Genomic DNA, 23,201 nt, shown 5'->3' on the forward strand with positions numbered 1-23,201 from the left:
ATAATTTCTTAAAAATTTTTCTGCGGTGTTCTTATCAATGAGCCCTGAGGCATGTTCACATCAGTGATTCAGAACCCAGGAGATCTTTTTGGTGCAAATTGTCAATGTGCCTACACTTAGCCTGGAGACATGCACGCCAGTTTGCTGCTGATGTGTTCAAGGTAACTTCTATCCCACTAAAGATTGAAGTTGTTTGCCAAGAATTCTTTGGATTGAGAACTGGCATAGATGTTGCATCCATTAAAAACAAATGCGAACAAACAATTTTGAAATCATAACCACTTGAAACAAATTGAACACTCCATTTTTGCAAAATACCAGTTGGTAGCTACATAATTAACCTTAATATTTAGAAAGTATCGCATGTGTATATTCACAATACTCCAGTAGGATAAAACAGTATAATTATCTCCACTCTACAGGAAAGAAACAATGGCATGAATGCCAGAAAACAAAAATGTCAAAAGAAGAAAATACCAATAACAGTTGTATTAATCCTCATTTTTTCAGGACATTAAACATTGTACGACATTTTACTGTGAAAAATTACAGGCCTCTAATTTCAGTTGGAGGTGTGAAAAATTAGTTTTCTTTTTTACCCCAGTTTGAAGCTCATTTTCTAGAACTTGAGAAGAACCAAAATTACATGGAAAAAGAAGCCTGCTTGTGACAAATGCAGTAACTACAACCCCTTGCTTAATTCACAATATGCTAACTTCTGAAGCTAAACATAGGATTATAAAACTTCATTTATTTCTAGGGCCTATTAACAAAGATGCTACAGTAGAAAGTCATAAACCTGTGATTGAAAATAGGATCCAAGGTGCATACATATCTTCATACATGTGCATGTACATACTCAGTCAAAGCTCAAGTAGGTGGAATCAGGTATGTTCTCCCAATATTCTTTGAAAATAGAAATAACAAATGTGTATCTTTATACAGTTATTGTTTCTAATAGCTTGCTTTTATTCTTTCAGTTTCCTTTAAGCATAGGAAATGGCAATTGAAAAGTCTGGATTTTCCTGAATTCAACTACTGTCATGGGTTGACCCTGGTTGGATCTCAGGTGCCTACCAAAGCTGCTCTATCACTCCCCTCCTCAGCTGGGCAGGGGAGAGAAAATAAAACAAAGGGCTCATGGGTTGGGATAAGGATGGGGAGAGATCACTCACCAGTTACTGTCACAGGCAAAAGACTTGACTTGGGGAAAAGTTAATATATTACCTATCAAATAAGAGTAGGGTAATGAGAAATAAAACTTAAAACACCTTCCCCCCCACCCCTCCCTTCTTCCTGGGTTTGGCTTCACTCCTGATTTTCCCACTCGATGCAGGGGGACAGGAAATGGGAGTTCCGGTCAGTTCATCACATGTTGTCTCTGCCACTCCTTCCTCTTCAGGTGAAGGACTCCTCACACTCTTCCCCTGTTCTAGTGTGTGGTCCTTCCCATGGGAGACACTCCTCCACGAACTTCACCAACATGAGTCCTTCCCACAGGCTACAGTTCTTCACAAACTGTTCCAACATGGGTATCACCTTCCATGGGTGCAGTCCTTTAGGAACAGACTGTTTTAGCATGGGTCCCCCATGGGGTCACAAGTCCTGCCAGCAAACCTGCTCCAGAGTGGGCTCCTCTCTCCCTGGCGTTACATGTCCTTGCCAGGAGCCTGCTTCAGCATAAGCTTCCTATGGAATCACAGCCTCCTTTGGGCATCTACCTACTCTGGCCTGGGGTCCTCCATGAGCTACAGGTGGATCTCTGCTCCACCACAGACCTCCACGGAAGGAGCTGTCCCAGTTGCTTCACCATGCTCTGCATCACAGGCTGCAGGGGAATCTCTGCTCTGGTGCCTGGAGCACCTCCTCCTCCCCCTCCTTCTCCACTGACCGTGGGGTCTGCAGAGGTGTTCCTCTCACATAGTCTCAACTTTTCTCTCTCTGGATGAAGCTGCTATTGCACAAAATTTTTCTTCCTCCTTCTTGAATATGTTCAGAATGTCCCAGAGTTGCTATGCCCATCACTGATGGGCTTGGCCTGGGCCAGTGATCTTGGAGCCAGCTGGCATTGGCTCTGCCGGACATGAAGAAAGTTTCTAGCAACTTCTCACAGAAGCCATATCCCTGTAGCCTCATCCCCTACCAAAACCTGGCCATGCAAATTCAATACAACTAGGAAGTAATTGGCATTCCACTAAAAATTTTATTACCTCTCTTCAGAGCTGTTCTTGAAACTTTTCTACAGAAATGTATTTTGGATTTCTTTTTTAACAAATTAAGTATCTCCTCTTAAATCATAACATATAAGGAGCTAGAAAAAATGAGGCAGCCTACTTCATTCTACCTAAGCTGTTCAAGTTAAAGAGGAGGTCACAATCCTTCAAAAATTAGCACACATTTTTCATGCTCTCAAAGAGATAGCATATATATATGTTACACCTTCCTCACTCATGATACTATCAAAAATATTAGCAAGGGTTAGGCCAATGAATATGTCAATAATGCCTCCCATTGCACCGAACAGCATTTTTTCACCATTTCCTTGAACATATTGTTCTGTCTCCATTCTTCTCCAGTTTCTTTTTTTATTCTTAGACTGTAAATTTGCTAAGGCAAGCCTACCTCACACACAGATGTCTAATTAATATACTTTTTAATCAACCAACAAAAAAAGCTAACCTTGTCTTTCAGATGTTTGTGGTCACTTACCTGCTTGGTGAATTAATTTAGCCATATAATACCTGTATTTCACAAAGGACATCGGCTTCCTAGCAATCTAATGGTAAAGTAAGATATTTCTAGTATTCATCAATAAAAAGCCTCTTTGTAGCTTGCCTTCTTTATCCATAGTTCAGGTAAATGCCCAACAAAATTACTACGATCATAAGCAAAAAGAGAGGAAAAAAAAGCCACCTTTAAAATACATTACTGTGCCTTTTGCCCAATTACTTACTTTAACAAGCAGCTATTCAAATCTGTAACGCAACGTACACATCAACTACATCCTCACATTCACATATTTAGATATTTTTCATTTGTTGAGTTACCTTATCTGCATCCACTTTTCCTCTGATAAATTCCCTCTTCCAGAACTCCAGTGCCTGTTCCAGAGTCAGGCCGATGCCCTTTAGGAACAGCCCATACTGCATCCGCCCCCCGTGACGGAGGTGGTGGCTGTCGCGCAGCGCTTTGTGCAACTGCCGCATGCAGAGAGGGAACGACTTCACAGAAAGCTGGCAAGAGAAAAATTCCTGTTTAGGGCATACTGATCATTTAATTTGTAGGATACATGCTTCCTGTGATTATTAACTAGCTCCACTTGAAAATGTCAATGGCTGGAAGAAAAGCTATGCGTGTACAGAGAGCTTTGGGACTGACCATAACACAAGTGGGTCCGTAAGCCATCAAATCCAACAACCATCTCAAAAGCCAAAGGACAGAGGGGTACAGACTATCTTCAGCTACAAAGTAACACAGGTTTAATTGCTGCCAGGAAACATATATCTACAATTCCATTACAATATTTCTTGTCTCTTCCTTATTTCAGCTGCTGGAACGGCAAAGTGACCTATGATAAGAGTTCCTGGGGGCTAGGGAAGGGGACTTTTTTCTAAAAAACATCTTTGAAAAACAACAAGCAAGAGTAAAATTCCTTGCAACTAATCTGCAGGTTTTACTCCCTGAAAAATACTATTTGGCATAAAGCAAGATCTCAGAGAACAGAAAACATGTAACATTCAATTTTACTTAGGCTTTGCATTTTTATTTTTTAACATGTGAGTCGTGCCATCGAATTCACTACCAGAGGAACTCTGTAATGGTTAAGATGGACACTGAAAACACACACATTTCTTAAAATTCAGATAAAATAGTTACTATGTGTTTTTAATTGACTCTATAACATTCATGTGTGTTTTACAATCCATTTTATTTACTTCGCTGTTTTCAAAACCCCTTCTGTAAGTCAAAAAAAGAGCAGTGAAAATACTAATACGGGAATGGAATAATCATAAACTAAACATCATGGGTTGCAAGATTATTCAATAAGAAAATTTTGTTAAACTCTCCTTATAATTATGTTAGGTATTTGTGAAAGTACACAAAATTAAGCGGAAAATTAGGCAATTCATTATAGCCCTGATTAGAGGCATTTTTAGTTAATTCTGGTTTATTTTGAACTTTATCACAATTTCATTCAACAGTTAAAAATAAACTATGAATAAAAAAAAGAGAAACATTTTTTATGTTGTTTGTACATAGAGTATTTGAATTTAAAAAGTTATGTTTCAACATACTACGTAACTCCAGAAACACAGAGGACTTACAGAATCAATCTGCTCTAGAGAAATTTTTCCAGTGTTCTTTTGGACGCTGTAATCTGGGCCAACATAAGAATGGCTGAAAAACAAAGCAAACAGAAGAGCACCATTTAAAGCTGCTCAAAAAAATATTTTTTTAAGTATACGAATGTAGAAAGAAATTATTTTATCAATTCTAGGCTGCAATTATTTTATATCAGCAAAACCAGAAACCAAGTAATTGACACTTATAAAACCAACTTTAGAGCCAATACAGTAAAGAAACGCTCCCTACCCCCTTTGTCTGGAAAGAGTGGTGAGGGGTCATCACAGTATCATGCTACTGTTGAGGTTGAGAGAGGCCACTGAAGATGATCTAGTCCAACTCCCTGCTCAAAACATGTGCTTGCTACAGCAGGTTGCTTAGCACCTCATCAAGCTGGGTTTTGAGCATCTCCAAGGACAGAGACTCAAACTTCTGAGTAACCTGGTCCAATGTTTGACCACCCTGGCAATAAAAAAATCATTTTCTTATGTTTTAAGAGGAATTTCCTGTATATCAGTTTGCACCCATTGCCTCCTGGCCTATCACTGCATACAACTGAGAAGAGACTCACTCTGTATTCTTCATTCCTCCTCTGATACAGACACCTATTTATATGCATTGCTAAGATTCACACCCACACTGTCCCGAAACATATCTTCTCCAGGCTGAACAGTCTCAGCTCTCTCAGCCTCTTCTCCTATGTACTGGGGAGACCAGGACTGGACACAGCCCTGCACATACAGTCTCACCAGTGCTGAGTAGAGGGGAAGGATCATCTCCCTCAAGCTGCTGGGAGTGCTCTTCCTAACACCATGCAACCAGCTGTAACCATACACTACAGCAGAGACAGTCACACATCAGACACTGTCACCAAAGTAACCTCAAATCAAATTCAACACCTAATGCCCAGCTTTTACTTTTAAATATATAGACTTCTTGAATGAGGATATATGCAGGGCTGCAGAACAGGATCAGAGAAATGCTTACAGCAGAACCCAACCAAAGTCAAGAGCTGACAGCACAGCAGGCAATAAAGCAAACAGGGGCTTTGGATACAGCATACTCATCCAAAAAGTAGGTTGCAAAACCTGGGTAAGAACAAATATCCTTGTGCAAGAGGGATTTTTTACCTAACTTCTTAAATCTTTCGACAGCGTGCAGAGTTTAACTCCAGAAAAAAAGACATTTTGTTAAATGACAATACTAGGTGCTGCAAATTATTTTGTGGCATTTCAATACCATGAAGTATGAAAAGCATACAATGAACAGTTGATTTTACTAGAGTACAAATAGTTTGTTTAATTATAGTGCATTCATTTATTCTTTAGCCTTACTTCTCGCACACACTGGAGCACTAGGAAAGCCTGCTGTACTTAATAGATTTTTTTCATTACACAACAAGATAATACAGAATAAGATAAATAATTTAAAGTATTTGAGCTGTGTATGTCTATTACTATGAATTTTACTATAGAATTATCTAAATTCCCTTGTAGAAACAGATCTGCATCAATTTACTTAAGCAAACTATAAACAAAACAGAAATCACAGTGCCCAAAATATTACAATCGAAGCACAGAACAACAAACAACAGCTGTTTCTTAGGCAACTTTTTTTTTTTTTTTATAAACAACCAATTAGGAAAACCAGTAAATGATCACATCCCAGGATGAGGGCTGGTAACTTCTTAAGCTGTTCCACCATAATAATTTTAGATCACCTGCTTATATCCTAAAGTATTCATTAGAATCATATTAATACTGAAAAAAATTGCTAAGCTAAAGAAAATTACTTTTTCCTAGCTTCCATAGAAAAGGTTGGCCTGGGAAGAGAAGGTCCAAAGAGAAGACACAAGTTTTCCTACAAGTGAACAAAGTAAGACTTCAGAAGTTACTGTTAAAAGAGGACATGCTCTCTGAATCTTACTGACCATTATATCTGGACCTGGTAGAAAACTCTATTGCAAGGAGAGAAAACTCAACGCTAAGAAGGGGTTGAGGGGGAGAAGAAAAAATTCTACTTATCAGACTCTGAAAAGGTCAAATATTTTCATCACGGTACACAAACAGGAAAAGTTATTAATTTTTTTACATTAAAAAGCAGCACATGACCTTTGCAAGGTCAAATTTTCTTGATACTTGACACTACTCACCAAAGAGCTGAACCCTACAAATTGCCTTCAGAGGTGGTGCTCTGAAAAAGAGTATGAGCTTTATCTATCCAGAATACATGGTAGACTAGAGTTAGGCACAAAGGCCAGCACTAGCCATATGGCCTTTGGCAGCTAAGCTCTTGGATTCCTGTCCCAAGGAGCTCAAGGGACTAAAGTTTTCAGGTTTGCAGTTTCAGGTGCCAGGTCTTCTGATTTTCTACAGTAGAGATTCTCCAAGTCCCTTGGTTTCATCATAAAAAAAATCACACTGCTTTCTCCACAGATTGCCATTATTTTCTCTACATTTCTAGTAGAAAAATCTCAAGAATCTTGCAAAAATAAAAATCTAAAACTATTCTTTGTTCTGTGAACAATGGTCCTCATTTTTTTCACATCATTAAATGTAGGCAAACAGCTTCCTACTGCTGATCTGAAAACACATTACGACACAAACTAGCCAGGTTTGTGATCATTCTCACTTTCTTATATTTTTTGCTTTCAGTTTTAGCTCTTATTTTGGACTCATTCTTTCTTTTATTTGACATAGCTCTTGAGCTTACTTCCTGACCTTCTTACTCACCTAGAAATATTTATTTTCGTGGTTTACTGGAATGCAAGCAGCAATGTCTTCACTTTTCACTTAAAAGTTTTGTTTTATCTCCATATATAAATTCCTGTCTCTCCATTCAACCTCCATTCACTCAAAATCTGCTTTTCTAAAATTCAATATCTTAGTTACCAGAAGTTTTCTAAAACACCTAGCAACTAAAGATCAATACATACATTTGCACAGCTGTTGACCAAGAAGAAACTCCCACTACATCAGTGCTTCCAAGAATGGGATCTATGTCTTTCAAATAAACAGCTGTAGGACGGTTTTGATAAATATTGTATTATTCACGGATGTGTTAGTGTATTACAAGATTTAGTGAGGGTATGAAGGGCGCTTTGTAGATGTTGAGGATAATAAATAACAACTGCCCATCAAGGTGTGCATTCTTCTTTACTTGCTTGTGAGATGAGCATAGGTGAGAAGGAGGTTGAATATGTCTGCATGAGTATTGCATTATCTATTAAAAAAATCCAGTCTTGCAAAACCCTTGGTTTCTGTATCAACCTTATGAACTATCACTTAAAGACAGAATTAAGAGAATCATATAAGTGGTGGTTGTAAAGGACTTTAGAAGACCATTTAGTCCCATACCCCACTTTAAATAGGATTACTGCCAACACTAGTCAGGTGAGCCATGGCTTTTTCCAGCTGAATCCTAAAAATCTCCATGAACCGAGATCCTATATCACTGTATAATCTGCTGCACAATCATTCTAGTATAGACATTTTTCCGAGTGTTTGATCTAAACCTCCCAAGTTGTTGTATGTGACCACTGTCATTTGTTATATCCTCTGACCATCGAGAATTCCAACACCATGATGTTTCTCCTTCAAACAGTTGTAAGCTGCTATTTGATCATCCCTAAGCCTCTCTTTAACAAGACTAAATAAAGTCAACTCAGTTTCTTCCTGTAATTCATAAATAGGTCCAGTCCTATAGTAGTTTGATGGGATCACAAACAACAGTTTTTGTCTATTCAAAATTATTCCTGCTGAAGATTTTAAACAGTAGAATGTTACACCCCTATAATGCCATCACACACCCCATATAAAGCAGGAGTTGCAGAACTGTTCTTCTCATGCATTTAGACAAAGTTTCCATCTCTATTAAATTGCTAAAGTTTTAGCAATTTAAATCTCTTTGTAGCCTACTGTGAGCATGGGAAATCCCTAAACACAACCTTGCAGCAAATGTTTTAACATTTTTTTTTATCTAGTATGAGTAGTATTAGACAGCACCAATGAAACAGAATTGGACAAAAAGAGTATCTAATCACAGACAATATATATATTTAGTCTAGAACTATCCAATTACAAAACATATGTTACATCCACTAAAAAAAAAAAGGGAATGGTTTACAATATCTATGAGGACATAATCCACAGTAACATCACCTTTTCTGAGGACTAGTTAATTTGTAAGTCACAAGCAGATATGAATGGGTGCCAAAAAAAGTGCTGGGCTTTACCAACTAAACAATACTCTGTAACCTTCAACTGTATGCTCTTTTCATACATTTCTATCTAAGCTTTTGCTCCCCTGATAGAGTTCTATTGACATATGCCAAAAATAAAATACTGCTGTAAGAATTCAGACAATGAAAGGCAGAGAAAAGTCTACAACTAACTAATATTCTCTTTTCTTGTGAGTAAGATGAAGCACAACGAATCACAGATTCACAGAAACAAATAACAGAGATGACCTATTTGGTCACCTGTTTGTTTACTGCCAGAGCCTGCTTTTCAAGTTGTAAGGTTTGATGTATTTTCTCCATTTTAAATGAACTTGCAAAAAGGCAACTTGGAAGCATTTGTATAATTTTTTTCAGTTGGGGACAAAAAATACTGGAATCAGTCCCTCCATTTTCACAAAATCAAAATGGAAGTAACTTACCAGTTGTGTAACATACGTACCAAGATAATAAAAGAATGTACAACAAGTAGCATAAATGTGGGATACAGTATCTCTGTTAAAGTAACTTTTTTTTTGCAACCTTTTCCCATATTTAAAAAAAAAAAGCATAGACAGGACTGACTGCTGTGATGCTGAAAGCTGTTTCCACTGACATAGACACACAGCATATATCAAAAGAAATTTCCAATTTCTCAGTAATTACTCCTAGAGAGCACAGTTTATAAAAAGCTAACTTAATTGCCCTTTATCTTCAAATGGAGAAAGGCATGCCATTGAGGAGTATTTTTTAAAATCCCAGTGAGATGTATGGTAACAATAACATTGAAGGTTATTGGCATTCAGAAGTATCCCTAACCAGCTATGTAACAGTTACACTGCAATACTTGTTTTCATTCATTGCTCTTGAACAAAGTTCAATCATATGTAAATAAGGAGAGATACAAAAAAGCTATTTTTTCTATTCTGATTTCCACTAAAAACAGCAAAACATAAACCTCTTCCTATAAATTAAAAATTATAAAACTTTTTTTTTAATTGAAATAAAATGTTAGGTTTTAGGCACAGATACCTAAAGCAGTAGAGCACCACAAGAAATAAGGAGCATGCTAACTAGATCTGCATCCTAATTCCTGTGCAGTGCTGCCATGATGGAGCTTCAACAATTCCATTTCTAATTCATCCAACATAATTTCAGTAATCTTAATGCAAAGCTGTACATGTTCAAAAACAGAAATTTCATTACTGACATCCAATATTTAAGTAAATTTCTATCCTTAGAGATATTAAAAATTCAACAGAAATAAATATCTGAGCAACCTGATCTAACCACTAAATCATCTCCAGAGGTTCACTCCAAGTTAAATTATTCTATGATTCTAAGTCATCTTCCTCTAATTGTATGGATCTTGTCCTCCTGCATACTACCATAGTAAGAAAACTCTCCCATATATAGTGGTAAAAAGCAATCACATATGTAAGAAAGAGACCAGATGCTTAACCTGAAGAACATCAGGAAAGTTTTTTTTCTTACTCTTCTTCCCTTTTCTACAAATAAAGTAGGAAGTATATATATCTATATATACATACCACTAAGAGTGAGGCAGACTATTTAGTTTTGTTGAAACATACTCTAATGGTTCACTTTCAGCAACCTCCTTAGGTCCATTAAAAGAACAAATTAGGACTCCATTCATCAATGACAGTGAAATCTTCCAAAACCAGCACAGAATACTTGCAACAAGGAAGGCCCATGCTCTAAGCAGTGTAACTTGAATCTGTTTAGTTCATAAAGAACCTTAACAACTTTGCACGTACTATAAAAAATGTTATAAAAGCTACAAATAATTTTTGTTACTTATAAGCAACACTAGTTCTATAAATTATATTTCATGTCAGTCACATAAGAGCTGGACTCAATGATCCTTGTGGGTCCCTTCCAATTTAGAATGTTCTGTGATCTGTGATCCTGTGATTTATAAAGCTTTTCTTAAGTTGAAGGGTTACTTTTGGGTTTTTTCCAATCAAAGCCAATCACACAGATGAGGTGTCTGAAAAAATCCCTGTACCTAAAGCATTCTACTAACACAATTATTATAATCTGTATGAAGGAATATACTCATGCTTTCAGTTTATGCTACCTGAGATGATTAAGCAGAGGTTGTAGTCTCTCATCAGACTGTATGGAAGGTAGCGATCGCGCTGTCAGCTGGAAGAAAACAGAAGTTCAATTAATAAAATATTACCTTAAAAAAACTGATAGCAAAAACCAGGAATTACGTAAGAAGCCATTCTGCGTTGTTACAACTTTACACAACATTGGGTAAGACAATTTCTCCTATTAAAAATAATTAAGCACAGCCTTCCAGAGTCTGAAGTTAGCAGAAATATTTACAAGTTAACAAACAGTGAAAAAATATTTTTCTAAAATTACAATGCTATTTGAATTAAATAGGAAGACATAATCGAAAGTGGTATACTTTTTTCCAAACGTATTTGAACTAGAAGTCATATTCTGCCTAGACAGCTTCAATGAATCACATAATGTAAATATATTCCATGAAGCCATATTATATACAATTTACATTTGTATAAAAGGAATTTACATACTATTTAGCACTATATGACTTTTATACAGACGTGCCTCTGTGTACACTGTTCTTTTTTAAATGGGCATAACTTCTATTTTGTAATTTGACTGTTTTAAAATAAATACATACTTTATTTCTTATAACTCATTCACATGACTAGTTAAAGCATTCAACTTTCTCTGCAAAAATAAACCTAATAATCTGTAGATCAAAAAAACCGTCACACTACTGCAAAATACTAGTTAGTTGATGTATTAACTAAAATAATTGGAAAAATATATGTATTAAATTTGCTTAGTATCTGTGTATAGGTTTCTACTTTCACCTATAAAAGTTACAAAGATCAGCACTTCAGATAATTCTGACTTACACCTAACATGAAATATTTAATACAACATGCATTTAATGATTCTATGGCTACCAAGTTAGGCTGTATTTTGAAAAGTACCTCTGTACAAATTTAAAATTTCAACATATTTCACATTGTATAAATCACCATCAAGTTCTTGAGTATCTTACAGGTAACTCAAAAATAGCATGCACTGTTATATACACTAACTAAAAATATCATTGTAAACAAAAAAAACCAAACCCTACCATTAAAAAAGCCACCATTTTTAGCATGAACAGTTTAGCTTCACCATTCTTCCTCCAACACACAAATAAGGCAAGCACTGAAGCAGGACTACCTAGTAGGCTGCAACTTATATTTATAATCCACAAATAAATATGCCCAAGAATAAGCCACACAGTGTCTGGGTATAGAGGTTTAGTTGTAACTCTAAGAAACTCCACACCAAGCTCCATTGTCTCATAGCTACACTATGTGAGGACGGAGTTCAATATTTTCCTGAGAGACCACCCACCCATTCATCACATCCATTTCATAACCTTTGCTGCCAGGCAGAAGTCAGAATGGGATCAAATCTTAAACTGGTGCCTCAAGCTTGCAATACCATCCACCAGCTAAATGAGAGGAGGTTCAAAAGAGCTATCTGTCAAGTGAAAGTTGAAAGTTCTGAACGCAGGGACAGTGGGGAAGGGGCCATTCCAGCTGTTCAGGTGGCCCTGGACTGCAGCAATCACTGCCTCACAACACAGCTCTTCTTAGTCCCAGGTAACCCAAGAGTACTCATCCCATTTGGTTGCTGCAGAAAAGGTAACCAGGCAGTCTCAGCAATCCATTAATCTTCCTTTTTTAAAAGGCAGCTATCTTGGCAATTAAAGCATGATCCCTTATTTTATGGAGCTAGAATGAGATGCATATGGTATACTAAAAATTCAGTAAGCTCTGTATTTATTCAGAAGCTTCTTTTGATAAAAAACTTGTCTTTTTACCACTGAATTTTAAAGGCCAATATACTTATTGTTCTATATTCATGTCCCTGGTAAAGTAAACCTCTCATTTTGCTTTAAACACCATCAGAAAAACAAAAATTATGTTTGAAAAGAACTTGGAAGCCTTCTAAACACCATTCAAGTTATTCCACTTGTAAAATCAGAACAAAGACTGAATTACAGGAAATACCATCTGCTTCTTTTCCATTAATAACTTAAACAATACAAAAAACAATATTTGCGTGCACACTCACATACATATGTATCCTTTCACATGAGACAAGCATACAGCATTTTTCTCTACAGAGTACTTGAAATATCACATTTAATCAGAAAAAAAATTTCCTTGCTATAAACAACACATTTATGACAAGATGTTTATGGAAGTCAAATTGGACAGTGATATAAGTAGCAAAAAAAAGTAACATTCAAAATCTGAAAAAACATTGACATTAAAGTTATATATAGAGTAGAACTACATTGCTACATAAATACCATCAATTAACAAAAACACTGGTTTAAAACTAATTTTGGAGTCTTGTAGGAATTGAGGCAGAACCAAGAACTGATCCTGGAGTTTTTTGATGTGAAAATAAGATCTAACACCTTTCAAATCTTAAAACAAACACTTTGTAAGGTTAGATCAAATGTTTATTTTCATTAAGATATGGGATCCTCATGACACTGTTCTAAACTAAGATAAAGTTATGCCAAATCTAAGGATAGCTTTCTTTAAACACAATTGAGGAAACTTCATCAAAATATTTGAACAATTTTAACTGAAAGAGCACATTTTGCTTTAACTTACTTGGATTACAAAATAAAACCTAACATTTTCGTATGTAAAGTCATTCATCACAATTATATTTTTTCTAACCGATCCACAGTGTAAAGAAAATCAGCTTTAACAAAGGTGATGTAAGATTATTGCTCATGTGTTCAAGCAGCTAAGAATTTTATGTTTTCAACAGCATTTCTCTAAAAGATGATCCCTATTATAGAATTCAAACTAAGATTCTGAAGATTTTTTCCAACAACTCTAAAATGAAATTTAGATAAATTCTTGCAAGCACAGCCTTGCTTTCATCTCTATATGGTACTCAACATAGAGACCATTTTACCAGAAAAAAAAAATGGAAAAACAGGACATTTGATATTTTAGAGACCCGAAAGACATCAAAATGTTGTCAAGTAAAGAGCATAGCTCCAAATTCTAATCATGTTGAAGGTTTAATTTAGAGAGAACATAAAACACTGCCAACTTCAGATATTTCCAGTCCCAGGGCCTGGCTCATCAGAGCGGGAAGCAGAGTGACTCAGACAAGAATGTGTGGACACCTCAGAGCTGAGCTGAGATGGAGAAAGCTGAGGTGAGTGATCAAGGCAAGTTCAGTACAATATCACACAGCATTTAAAATTAAGAAAGGAGAAAGAACACTTAACAACATAAGAAAAAGGAAGTATTTTAAGTCTAAATTTCAAAAGTCTACCATCACCTGTGACCTTAGAACATCCTGTTCAGCAATAAGACTAAGGAGCAGTTTTTCCAAAGTAGCCATTGCTGGGCATCAGTCTGCTGGTGGTGAGCATCACTTGTGGTTTTTTTCTTCTTTCTTTTATCACTTAATAAACTGTTTTCACCTCTATCCGTGAGTTTTCTTATTTTTGCCCTTCCTGAACTACTTCTCCATCCCTCAGGAAAGGTTGGAAGGGCAGAGAGAGGATTTCCTGCCAGCCAGGGTCAATCCACCACTTACATATATATACTCATTTTACACCAATAAGAGGCTGATAAATTTCAGCTTATGTACCAACAAATATATCACCAAAAACCCCAAAACAACAACAAAAAACCCCACCAAACAAACACATAACAAAACTCAAACCCCCACAATTATACAGCAGGTTTAAATGTACCAATAACTTACATCTCTACCGGATTTTCCCTGAGAAATCTGTGAAACGAAACAAATAAAGTGGAAACCTTGATGCTAACATAGACTTGACAATTTTGTTTCTGTAGACAATAGCTTAATCAATGTTAATAAGTGTGTAGAAAATGAATAAAATAAATAAACAAAGACATGGTTCTAAGGATGTAGACTTCACAGAAGCCTTCTCAATGTGACATTAGGTCACTGCATTTCTGTAAGGTCACACTAAAATTAGCCTTATTTTAACTAGATGCTAACAAGATTTAACAAGATGCTAACACTGCATCTTGCTGAAATTTCTAATACAATGGTAACATTTGAGAAAAAAAGAAAAGTCAGAAACAAACTTAGCTTAGCTTAGAGCTGAGCTAAAGCAGGATCTGACATGGTGGGGAGGAAGGGAAAACTTTCCCTTCTTCAAACCTGCTGCTAAAGGTCCTGATATGAACTATTCATCTCCATTAAAGACTAAATAATAAGCCTATTTTCAGGAATTTAAAGTCTATTTATCTAGCAAACAAACTCTGGCAGAAAACAGAGGTGCTATTAACTGCATTGCTCCTCAAACCATTCAATTCTTCGATAATGATTAAAAAACATGCTGTACATCTGTTAGAAACGGAGTCTTCCTTCTCACACCTCTGACTACAGTCTATTTGATTTCATTAAGTGCATCACCCAGATGAGTATGAGCCTGCACAGCAGTGAAGTGCAAGAGGGAAATAAGGTAAAAGATAAATGAAAACAAATATATGAGTAAAATATGACATGATAGTAGTACGTTCAAAGGAACTGTATACAATTAGAAATTACCTTTTGTGGAGTGAAATAAAATCAGGTTTTACTCTGCTAATCCAACACTACTATAGCTATTCACATCTTTCTACTGAATTTTTTTAAAAAGAGACTCCATTTAGAGATAGCTATTTAACACTACTAAGTAGTACATTTGTTCCAACTAACTCATTAATACTAAACAAACTTTATTCAAAGATCTGTTTGGCAAGCATTGGAAGATGTTTTCCAGATGTAATCAATCTAGCAGAGTATCAGCTTTCATGTAACCTAAGCCTGACGTACACCTTTTTTATTGACAGCACCATAGCCATGGCATATCTGAGTCAGAATTACAGATCCCAGCTTTTCCCCTTCACCAGGAATAGCTGAAAAACAAGGGAAGACAGTAAGATGTTTTCTGTTAAAATTTTTACTTTAATTCAGGATTTTTTTCCTTGTCCCCAGTTTATCTATCCTTCTGGAGTCTCTGTTTGATCAAAAGGAAAACAATCTCCAAGAGATGCTACAAAAGCCTTCGGGAAGCTTTCCTCCTCTCATCCTCATTTTAAGATAGAGAACAGGTTAAAAATAATGCTGTAGAAACATCTTAGTTCTACTCACTGTAGGGTTGTGTCATAATATTCACTATATTACTACAGACACACTACACATCAGAGTACTCTTTACATATTTATAATATTTAGGATCAACACAGAATCATAGAATGGCCTGGATTAGCAGGGACCTTAAAGATCATCTAGTTCCAGCCCCCCTGTCATGGGCAGGGACACCTTCTCCTAGACCAGGTTGCTCAGAGCCCCATCCAACCTGGTCTTGAACATGAACTGTGCACATACATGATTACAGTAAATAACAGGCCTTTAGGTCTCAGTTCCACTCATACCAAGTCCAGCTACAAGTGCTTCTCAATACACATAATCAAGGCCATGCTTTTACATAAAAAGGGAAACTCTACTACACACTGACATCTTGTTTCAAACAAATCGCTCAGGTAAAATCTCTTTCCCACTGCAATCTAATTGCCTTTAGTGACAAAAACTAATTTTCATGTACATTTCATTCCAGAATACAGCCTAAATGGAGGAAATAATAGTACAAAAAGCTTCTTAGTGCATTTCTCTCTGATTAGAAGCATTGTGGATGAATAGAAACTCCAAAACTTTAAAACAACTTCATTTTCAACCAAACCTGAATTTTAGCTTGTTATTCTCTTAAAAGCAGTTTTAAAGGATATGAATTCTCCAGTAAGGCAATTTAGTGCACCAGGCACCAAAATACTTGCCTTAAATTAAATTTCAGATATAATGTCTAGAAAGGTTTTATACTTCTGAGAAAGCTTTAATATTACTTTGGTTTACCTTTTTTTTTTAAGACATTTCAGAACGATAATGTTACATAGTCGTACGATTTTGCAGCCACCACTAAGAAGTAGTGAGATGCAGATACTGCCATAACCTAGGACTTCAAGTTAATTACATTTCAGAGAAACACCTTTAACATCCAACTAAGTTGCAGGCTGTCTCATACCAACACAAACTGATTGATTTCGAAACATCAGCTGCCCTGCTAATGTTGTAACAAAATGTCACAATGCAAATGCTATGCAGCTGGGGAACCTGAAATAAGAGAGCAGTGTTTGCATGCCAGTATGCTGCTGTACCTAGACAGTTGACATTTTAGCACTGATCAATTTTCCTTTGAAAAAAAGTTGGGGTTTAACCTTTCACAGCATCTTACAAATCTCAAGCATTGTACAAAATTAATAAATAATTTTTGCCAAGGCTTTTTCAGCTATTAAAAGTTATTTCAGCAGCACTTACACTGAAATATGGTCAATAAAAACTACACCAAACAATTAATATTACATCTATTCCATGTCAATTTTTAACACACGAACTATGTAAGAGCAGATAACATTTTTCAAACCTAACCAAACTGCAAAAAATGTTTTTGACATTATCAAACTTTTCTTTGTAATGGGTCAATATGATTTAATACGTAAAGCATTTCGATTATTCCCATCTAGCACCACCAAATGCATGGAAGAAAGGAAATAAATAAGATAGATGGGGATTACTGGGCTTCTAGTACAAATGTAACAACTCTGACATTTTTAAAGGACAGTAAAACGTTTTCCTCATGAATCTCTAGTGGTTGATGTGTCAATATAAGGCTGAATTTGTTTTTGTGGGTTTGCTTGTTTTGTTAACTAAAGAAAACTCCCCACCACTCTTCTCTCACGCCCCTCTTCCCAGTAACACAAACCAGCCAAAAGAAAATCACACAGAACACAAAGTGGCCTTTTATGTTTGAGGAAAGCTAGTCAACAGCAACAACTAACATACTTTAAATTTAAAAAAAAATAGGAATTCAAGTTCTATTGTTAGCACTGTCATTTTCTTTTTGGACTCTAAATGGGAGGACACAATACTTATTATCAATGCTGTTTAAATGCTATATCTAACAATTTATAAGCTATAAACAAGTATAAATAAATATAAATTATATTGTAAAATATATATTTTAAATTATAAATATAGCATATATAATGTCTTTTTTCATTTTGTCAGTTAATTCAAGCTGCCCAAGGACAAATTTTCCATGGCAGAAGAAACAAATTAATAGTTGTAAAAAATGTCCTTGCTAGCATGTCCTAGATATTTACCTAATACTTTAAGAATTTTGAAGAAACCCAACTCCACTAATTTCAGCTCAGCATTTGTCAAATGCATTCAGAATAATAATTAATGTTTTCCTGAGGCATTTTCCTCTGACAGTAATTGATTTCTTTTTTCCATTTGGAAATGTCTAGCTTTCATACTGACATTGAGGTATAAATAACATCTGGGTTAAAGAGTAATATTTAGTCTTTAAAGCAAAATTTTTCAGTAATTAAACCTTGTTTAATTGGTAAGCAAACTGTTCCTGGTTTTTGCATCATTATTACTTGTGGATATAATCATTTCGCTTGCGTATTAGGGTGAAAGTATGTAAATGAACTCATCTTTTGTACATTTTGCATTCTAACACAAAGCTAAAGTTGACAGTTATTAAGATGCTCATTAGATATTTTTCCCCCAAGATAGGTTATTAATTCCATCTTTCTTACAATAGTGTACAGTGTGTTTCAGGCCTTAATTATATGTAAATTGAAGTAGACACTTAGGAAGCAACCTTGTCAGCAAAATCCAAATCTTTTGTTAAATAATACTGCTTCCCATAATTGTGAAGGTTCTTCAGTGATATTATCAACTGTTTCACCACTGACTCAGCCTTTACAGATAGCTCTCTCGACTTTTAATTTAGTCCTCAGTCTTTTTTGTATCTACTTCCAGACACCTAGTAATTTTCAAACTAAGTAAATAGTGTATTGGAACACTTGCCTCCACAGTGAGCCTGGAAAATAATTTACTTTATTTCACTACCAACTTCTGATACATGCAAATAGTTCTTCATCACTTCAATACTGCTTACTGTTCTTTGGCTGCATGCAAATCTTTTGTTTCTTTTTCTGGTATTATTTATGAACAGAAGCTTCTCCCTATTCCCAGGTTCATAGACTAAATAGTGATTCCAGTACTCCGTGGTAGCCTGGAATATGTTCCTCAGTTCAGCTACACACTGATGCTTTAATTAACTTGCTTCCACACAGTGTTATTGGAGGGGGAGGAGGTCACTCAGTCAGCAGTGATTTCTCCAACATTTTGATGTTATAATTTTGAAGTTACACACACACACACCTGCCCCTTTCCGTTCATTTGTGACAAGGAAATTAAGAAAGTTAACATCTCTGCATAATTTGGTAGAAGTTAGTGGCCAATACCACACAAGAAGCAATTGTCTAGAAAGCATGAAGCATTCTTATTGCTTCATTATGTACCCTCGAAGTCGCTGTCAGATACCATGGTAGGTGTTTCTCATCACAAACTTCATCAGTCTAGCACTAACACTGTGTTCCAAAACTGCTTTAAGAACAATCACACTAGCAAAACTTCTCCTATGCTGAAGACAATATAGTCAAAAACAGAAGAAGCAACTCTCTATATACCCATCCAATCCACTTGGATAAAATCTCATTTTCCATAGTCATCATTACTACTACAAGGCTTCATCAATGTAGACCACTCTAAAAACCTTTAGTTAAAAAGCTGTTATGTATTTTATCTTTACAAACCTTACTTCAAAAGCCCTATACACTACAGAAAATAAATAATCTGCTACTGTATAAAAACCAGTTACTATAAATCAGTTTTATTATAGAACTTCAGAAGAGATATTTAGATTTCTTAACAGGATTTTACTACTGGGAATCAATTAATCCATCCAGTTCTGGGTTACCCAGTACAAGACAGGTGGACATACTAGAGAGAGACCAGCATAGGGTCATAAAGATGATGAAGGGACTGGAGCATCTCTCATATGAGGAAAGACTGGGAGAGTTGGGACTGTTCAGCCTGGAGAAGAAAAGGCTCCGGAGGAGTCTATCAATGCATATAAATACCTGAAGGGAGGGTGCAAAGAGGACAGAGTCTAGCTCTTTCCACAGGTGACCAGTGACAGGATGAGAGGAAATGTGAGCAATAAAGTGAAACACAGGAGGTCCTGTCTGAAAAGAAACACTTTTTCCATGCAAGGGTGCTGGAGCACTGGCACCAGTTGCCCAGGGAGGTTGTAGAGTCTCCATCCTTGGACATATTCAAAACCTGCCTGGACAGTCCTGGTCAAACAGCTCTAGATGATCTAAGGAGTTAGACCAGACGATCTTCAGAAGTGCCTTCAAACCTCAGGCATATTGTGCATCACAGTTGTTTAAAACCAAATACACAGTATATCATACAGACCTCCAGTACTAAATATTTCTGAACTACTAGCCTTCCTGTTTTCCATACAAAAGCTTCCACTCTCTAAGCAGCCTCAAAGGTCCATATTGCCATCTGCAATGTGGGGAATTTTCAAAATTACTTGCTATTAGCAATTACACATGAATTCTAACAAGATTGTTAAATCCTTTTTCAGGAGGATGAAATGAAGGGATATTTTGGAAACAAGATCATTTTACTCTCAGATTGCTTTCAGAGAAAAATTAACCAAAATCTTAAAAACATTTGTTAGGGACCAGAATTATTTACCAAAGTAGACACTAATTGAGGTTGTATTCCTATTGAGTCCTTAAACACTAAGGTAAAGATGTTAATGTCTAAGGAAAAAGGATACTACTGCAAAGCACTTTCTTTGTTTAATGAGCTTCTCAAATCTTCATATATTTATTTTTTCCCCCTTGAGAAATTTACTATACAATTTCAAATAAATGTAAGTAATCTTCATGAATTTCATACCAAACAACATAGAAAAGATTTTATTACAACAGCCTGCATTATGCCAATCTCTTACTTTCAAAACTCAGAAGGCATCATTTGAACTTCAAGTGTTTTATTCTCTCAACATGTGGTACTGCTTGAAAATAATTGTTTTGTTGCTAAAACTTAGAAAATATCCATCTTTTATATATAAAAAGGTATTTGGAATACTTTTGCTCAGTCGTGCACATTTTACAATATTCATTAAGTTTTTTTAAGAAGTAAAAACAAATCTTGCCAGCCTTTGAAAGAATTTTAGGCCCTAGTTTCCCATATGTTCAAGTATCAGTGATTACACTCTTATCTTTAGTGAGTAGGGCTAAAAACATGACAGGCACTCAAATTTCATACTGTTACAACACAGCATTAATCTGAGCCTACTTATCATCATTTTCAAATACTTTACTTAATCTCAACTCTCAATTGCCAGCAACAGCAATGACATTTCCCAAACATGAGTAAGAGTTTAAGCTTAAATATTTTCTTTCCAAAACAGAAGAGGACATTTGCATTAAGGAAAACTAGTAGCAACTCCAACAACATGCAATGTTTTAATTCCCTTTTTTAAAATGTTGATTATTTACATTTACAAGTATTACAAGTATTTTACTTCTGAATAAATACTCGGATGTAAGAACACTTCCCTCAGGACTCAATTTCATAAAGCAGAAAACCAAGCCTTCAAAAAGGCTACTTATGTATAAAACATAATAGTACTGCTTTAGAACTTGACTATGGCAGCAGGACCTCCATTTGACCCCTATTGAGGCCTGTGGCTCAGTGCCTTTAAGTAACAGCAGAAGTGCACACGGCAAGCTGCTAAAGCGAAGCCAAAGCTGGTGGCTCAAGGTGCATGGATGTTCTCCTTCCCAGCCCACCACAGTCAGGCTGCTGCTACCCCTGACCCCAGCCCTAGCACCAGCAAGGCTGACCATGAACCCCTCATCAAACACTGTGCAGACACTGCTGGCCACCTCGAGAGCTCCACAAACACAGAAACAGACACCACACACTCAGAAACAGCACATGCCCACACAAACTATACAGATGGTCTGCTCTGTTCACATGTGTTGGCTAATCTCATCCCCATAAGCTTCTCGTAGCCAGCTGGTTGCCTTTCAAAACCCTGACTCTCCCTCTGGAAACCAGCTTGGATGTCAGCCCCTCCAGCCACCGACTCCCAAACCTTCTGCTCTCTCCAATATCTTGCCCCCACACTTATGGGCTCTGGCTCTCAGACTTCTGAAACTACCCACCAGCTACTCTGGATTGAAGTTCACTAGCACCACACAAACAGAGAACAGAAAAAAATGCCTCAAAGCAGGAGAATAATTAGGAATAGTGTTTAATAAGACAGATTTTCTTATCAAGCTGTTACTGTAGTGATAAGGCACTGGACACAAACCTAATAATTATCAGTAGATTTATCCCTTTTCCTGTTTTGGCTCTTCTGCTAGATGATCCACAATCACTTATACGCAATCCCACAAGTACCCTCAAATATCCCATAAAAAGTCTGCTCTTTTCCATGATACATGATCCTCTTGTTTCCCTCAAGCTTTGAACTGCTCTCTCACTGGTCCATCTACCAATAGTCTGAGGTTAGAGTGATCTTGCTACCTACCCTCATCTTGAAGTGTTGGAATTAATAACTTTTGCCCATCTTAGGCAAACTCACCACATTTGACAGAGAATTTGCAAGACGGTAAAGTACTAACAAGTTTCACAGGAAAATATTAGGTAAGAGACACTATTATCTCTCAGAAAACAAAACACTACAAGGAAAACAACAAATTGTATAGAACAGCAGAGACTCTACGAGGAAAATGCCTTATCTGCTAATTACAAGAGTATTTTCAAAGTTTTCAATTTGTTATACCAACATAATCACAGGAAACCAGTCCCCTGCTCAGCTAACTATGTAACTGAAAAGATTAGCAGACAAATAAAGAACTATTAACTAGTAACTTAGGTTCATCTAGTACTTTTCAAGGACAGATTTAAAGAATGGGACACTAGCATGATATCAGAGGGCAGTATTAGAACCATGTCTCTTATAAGCCTGTATTTTTTTCCACCTACTGGTCATCTGGAAGAAAGTCTGAAAGCTGCTCCTATTAGGTAACATATCTGACTTTACCGTGAGATGACTAATGAAATAATTAGACCCTGAACATGCACAACTGCAGCACAAGGGTTGAAAAAGACTAGAGAGTCCAGCAAACAAAGGTGTACAGGATTGAAAGATGTAAGTTGTTTGAAGTCAGATGAACATGTAAAAGAATAAGCAACCGAAATAAATGCTAAATCAGGTATTACCACTGCATTTCAGAAGATAAGCTACTTTACAGTAATGTCCTCAAACAAAGGAGGCACTAAAAAAGAGATTTTATGAAGAATGTACTCTACAAGCATTACTCTCTGAACAGATCTGGTATCTATTTTCTAAAGCAAGACCAATATATTGTTAGGCAAAACATCTGAGTAAATATCCTTTGTATTCTTGTATTTTTCTAACATCCTTCAAGCCATGATAACATATGATGGTATTGGCCAAGTGTCTGACGGCAACAGACAGCAGAAGTTTGGTTCCTCCTGAGTTACAGCACTTCAGCACCCTTGGGGCAGAAGAATAGAGGATGCAATTACTACTGGCAGAGGAT

General features: G+C 36.3%; 1 protein-coding gene across 1 annotated transcript in view; it reads right to left on the reverse strand.

Moving 5' to 3' along the window:
* The window catches only part of PRIM2 (DNA primase subunit 2), a 97,073-nt gene that overhangs the window by 31,851 nt on the left and 42,021 nt on the right, over positions 1 to 23,201 (reverse strand). The window contains exons 7-9 of the mRNA XM_029962835.1: positions 10,662 to 10,729; positions 4,326 to 4,398; positions 3,048 to 3,233 (exon numbers count right to left, since the gene is read on the reverse strand). Of these exons, the coding sequence (XP_029818695.1) occupies positions 3,048 to 3,233; positions 4,326 to 4,398; positions 10,662 to 10,729 (327 nt within the window). The remainder of the gene's footprint in view (positions 1 to 3,047; positions 3,234 to 4,325; positions 4,399 to 10,661; positions 10,730 to 23,201) is intronic.

Source organism: Manacus vitellinus, unplaced genomic scaffold (genome assembly GCF_001715985.3).
Source record: "Manacus vitellinus isolate BGI_N305 unplaced genomic scaffold, ASM171598v3 scaffold_4_pilon, whole genome shotgun sequence".
Classification (NCBI taxonomy): Eukaryota; Metazoa; Chordata; class Aves; order Passeriformes; family Pipridae; genus Manacus; species Manacus vitellinus.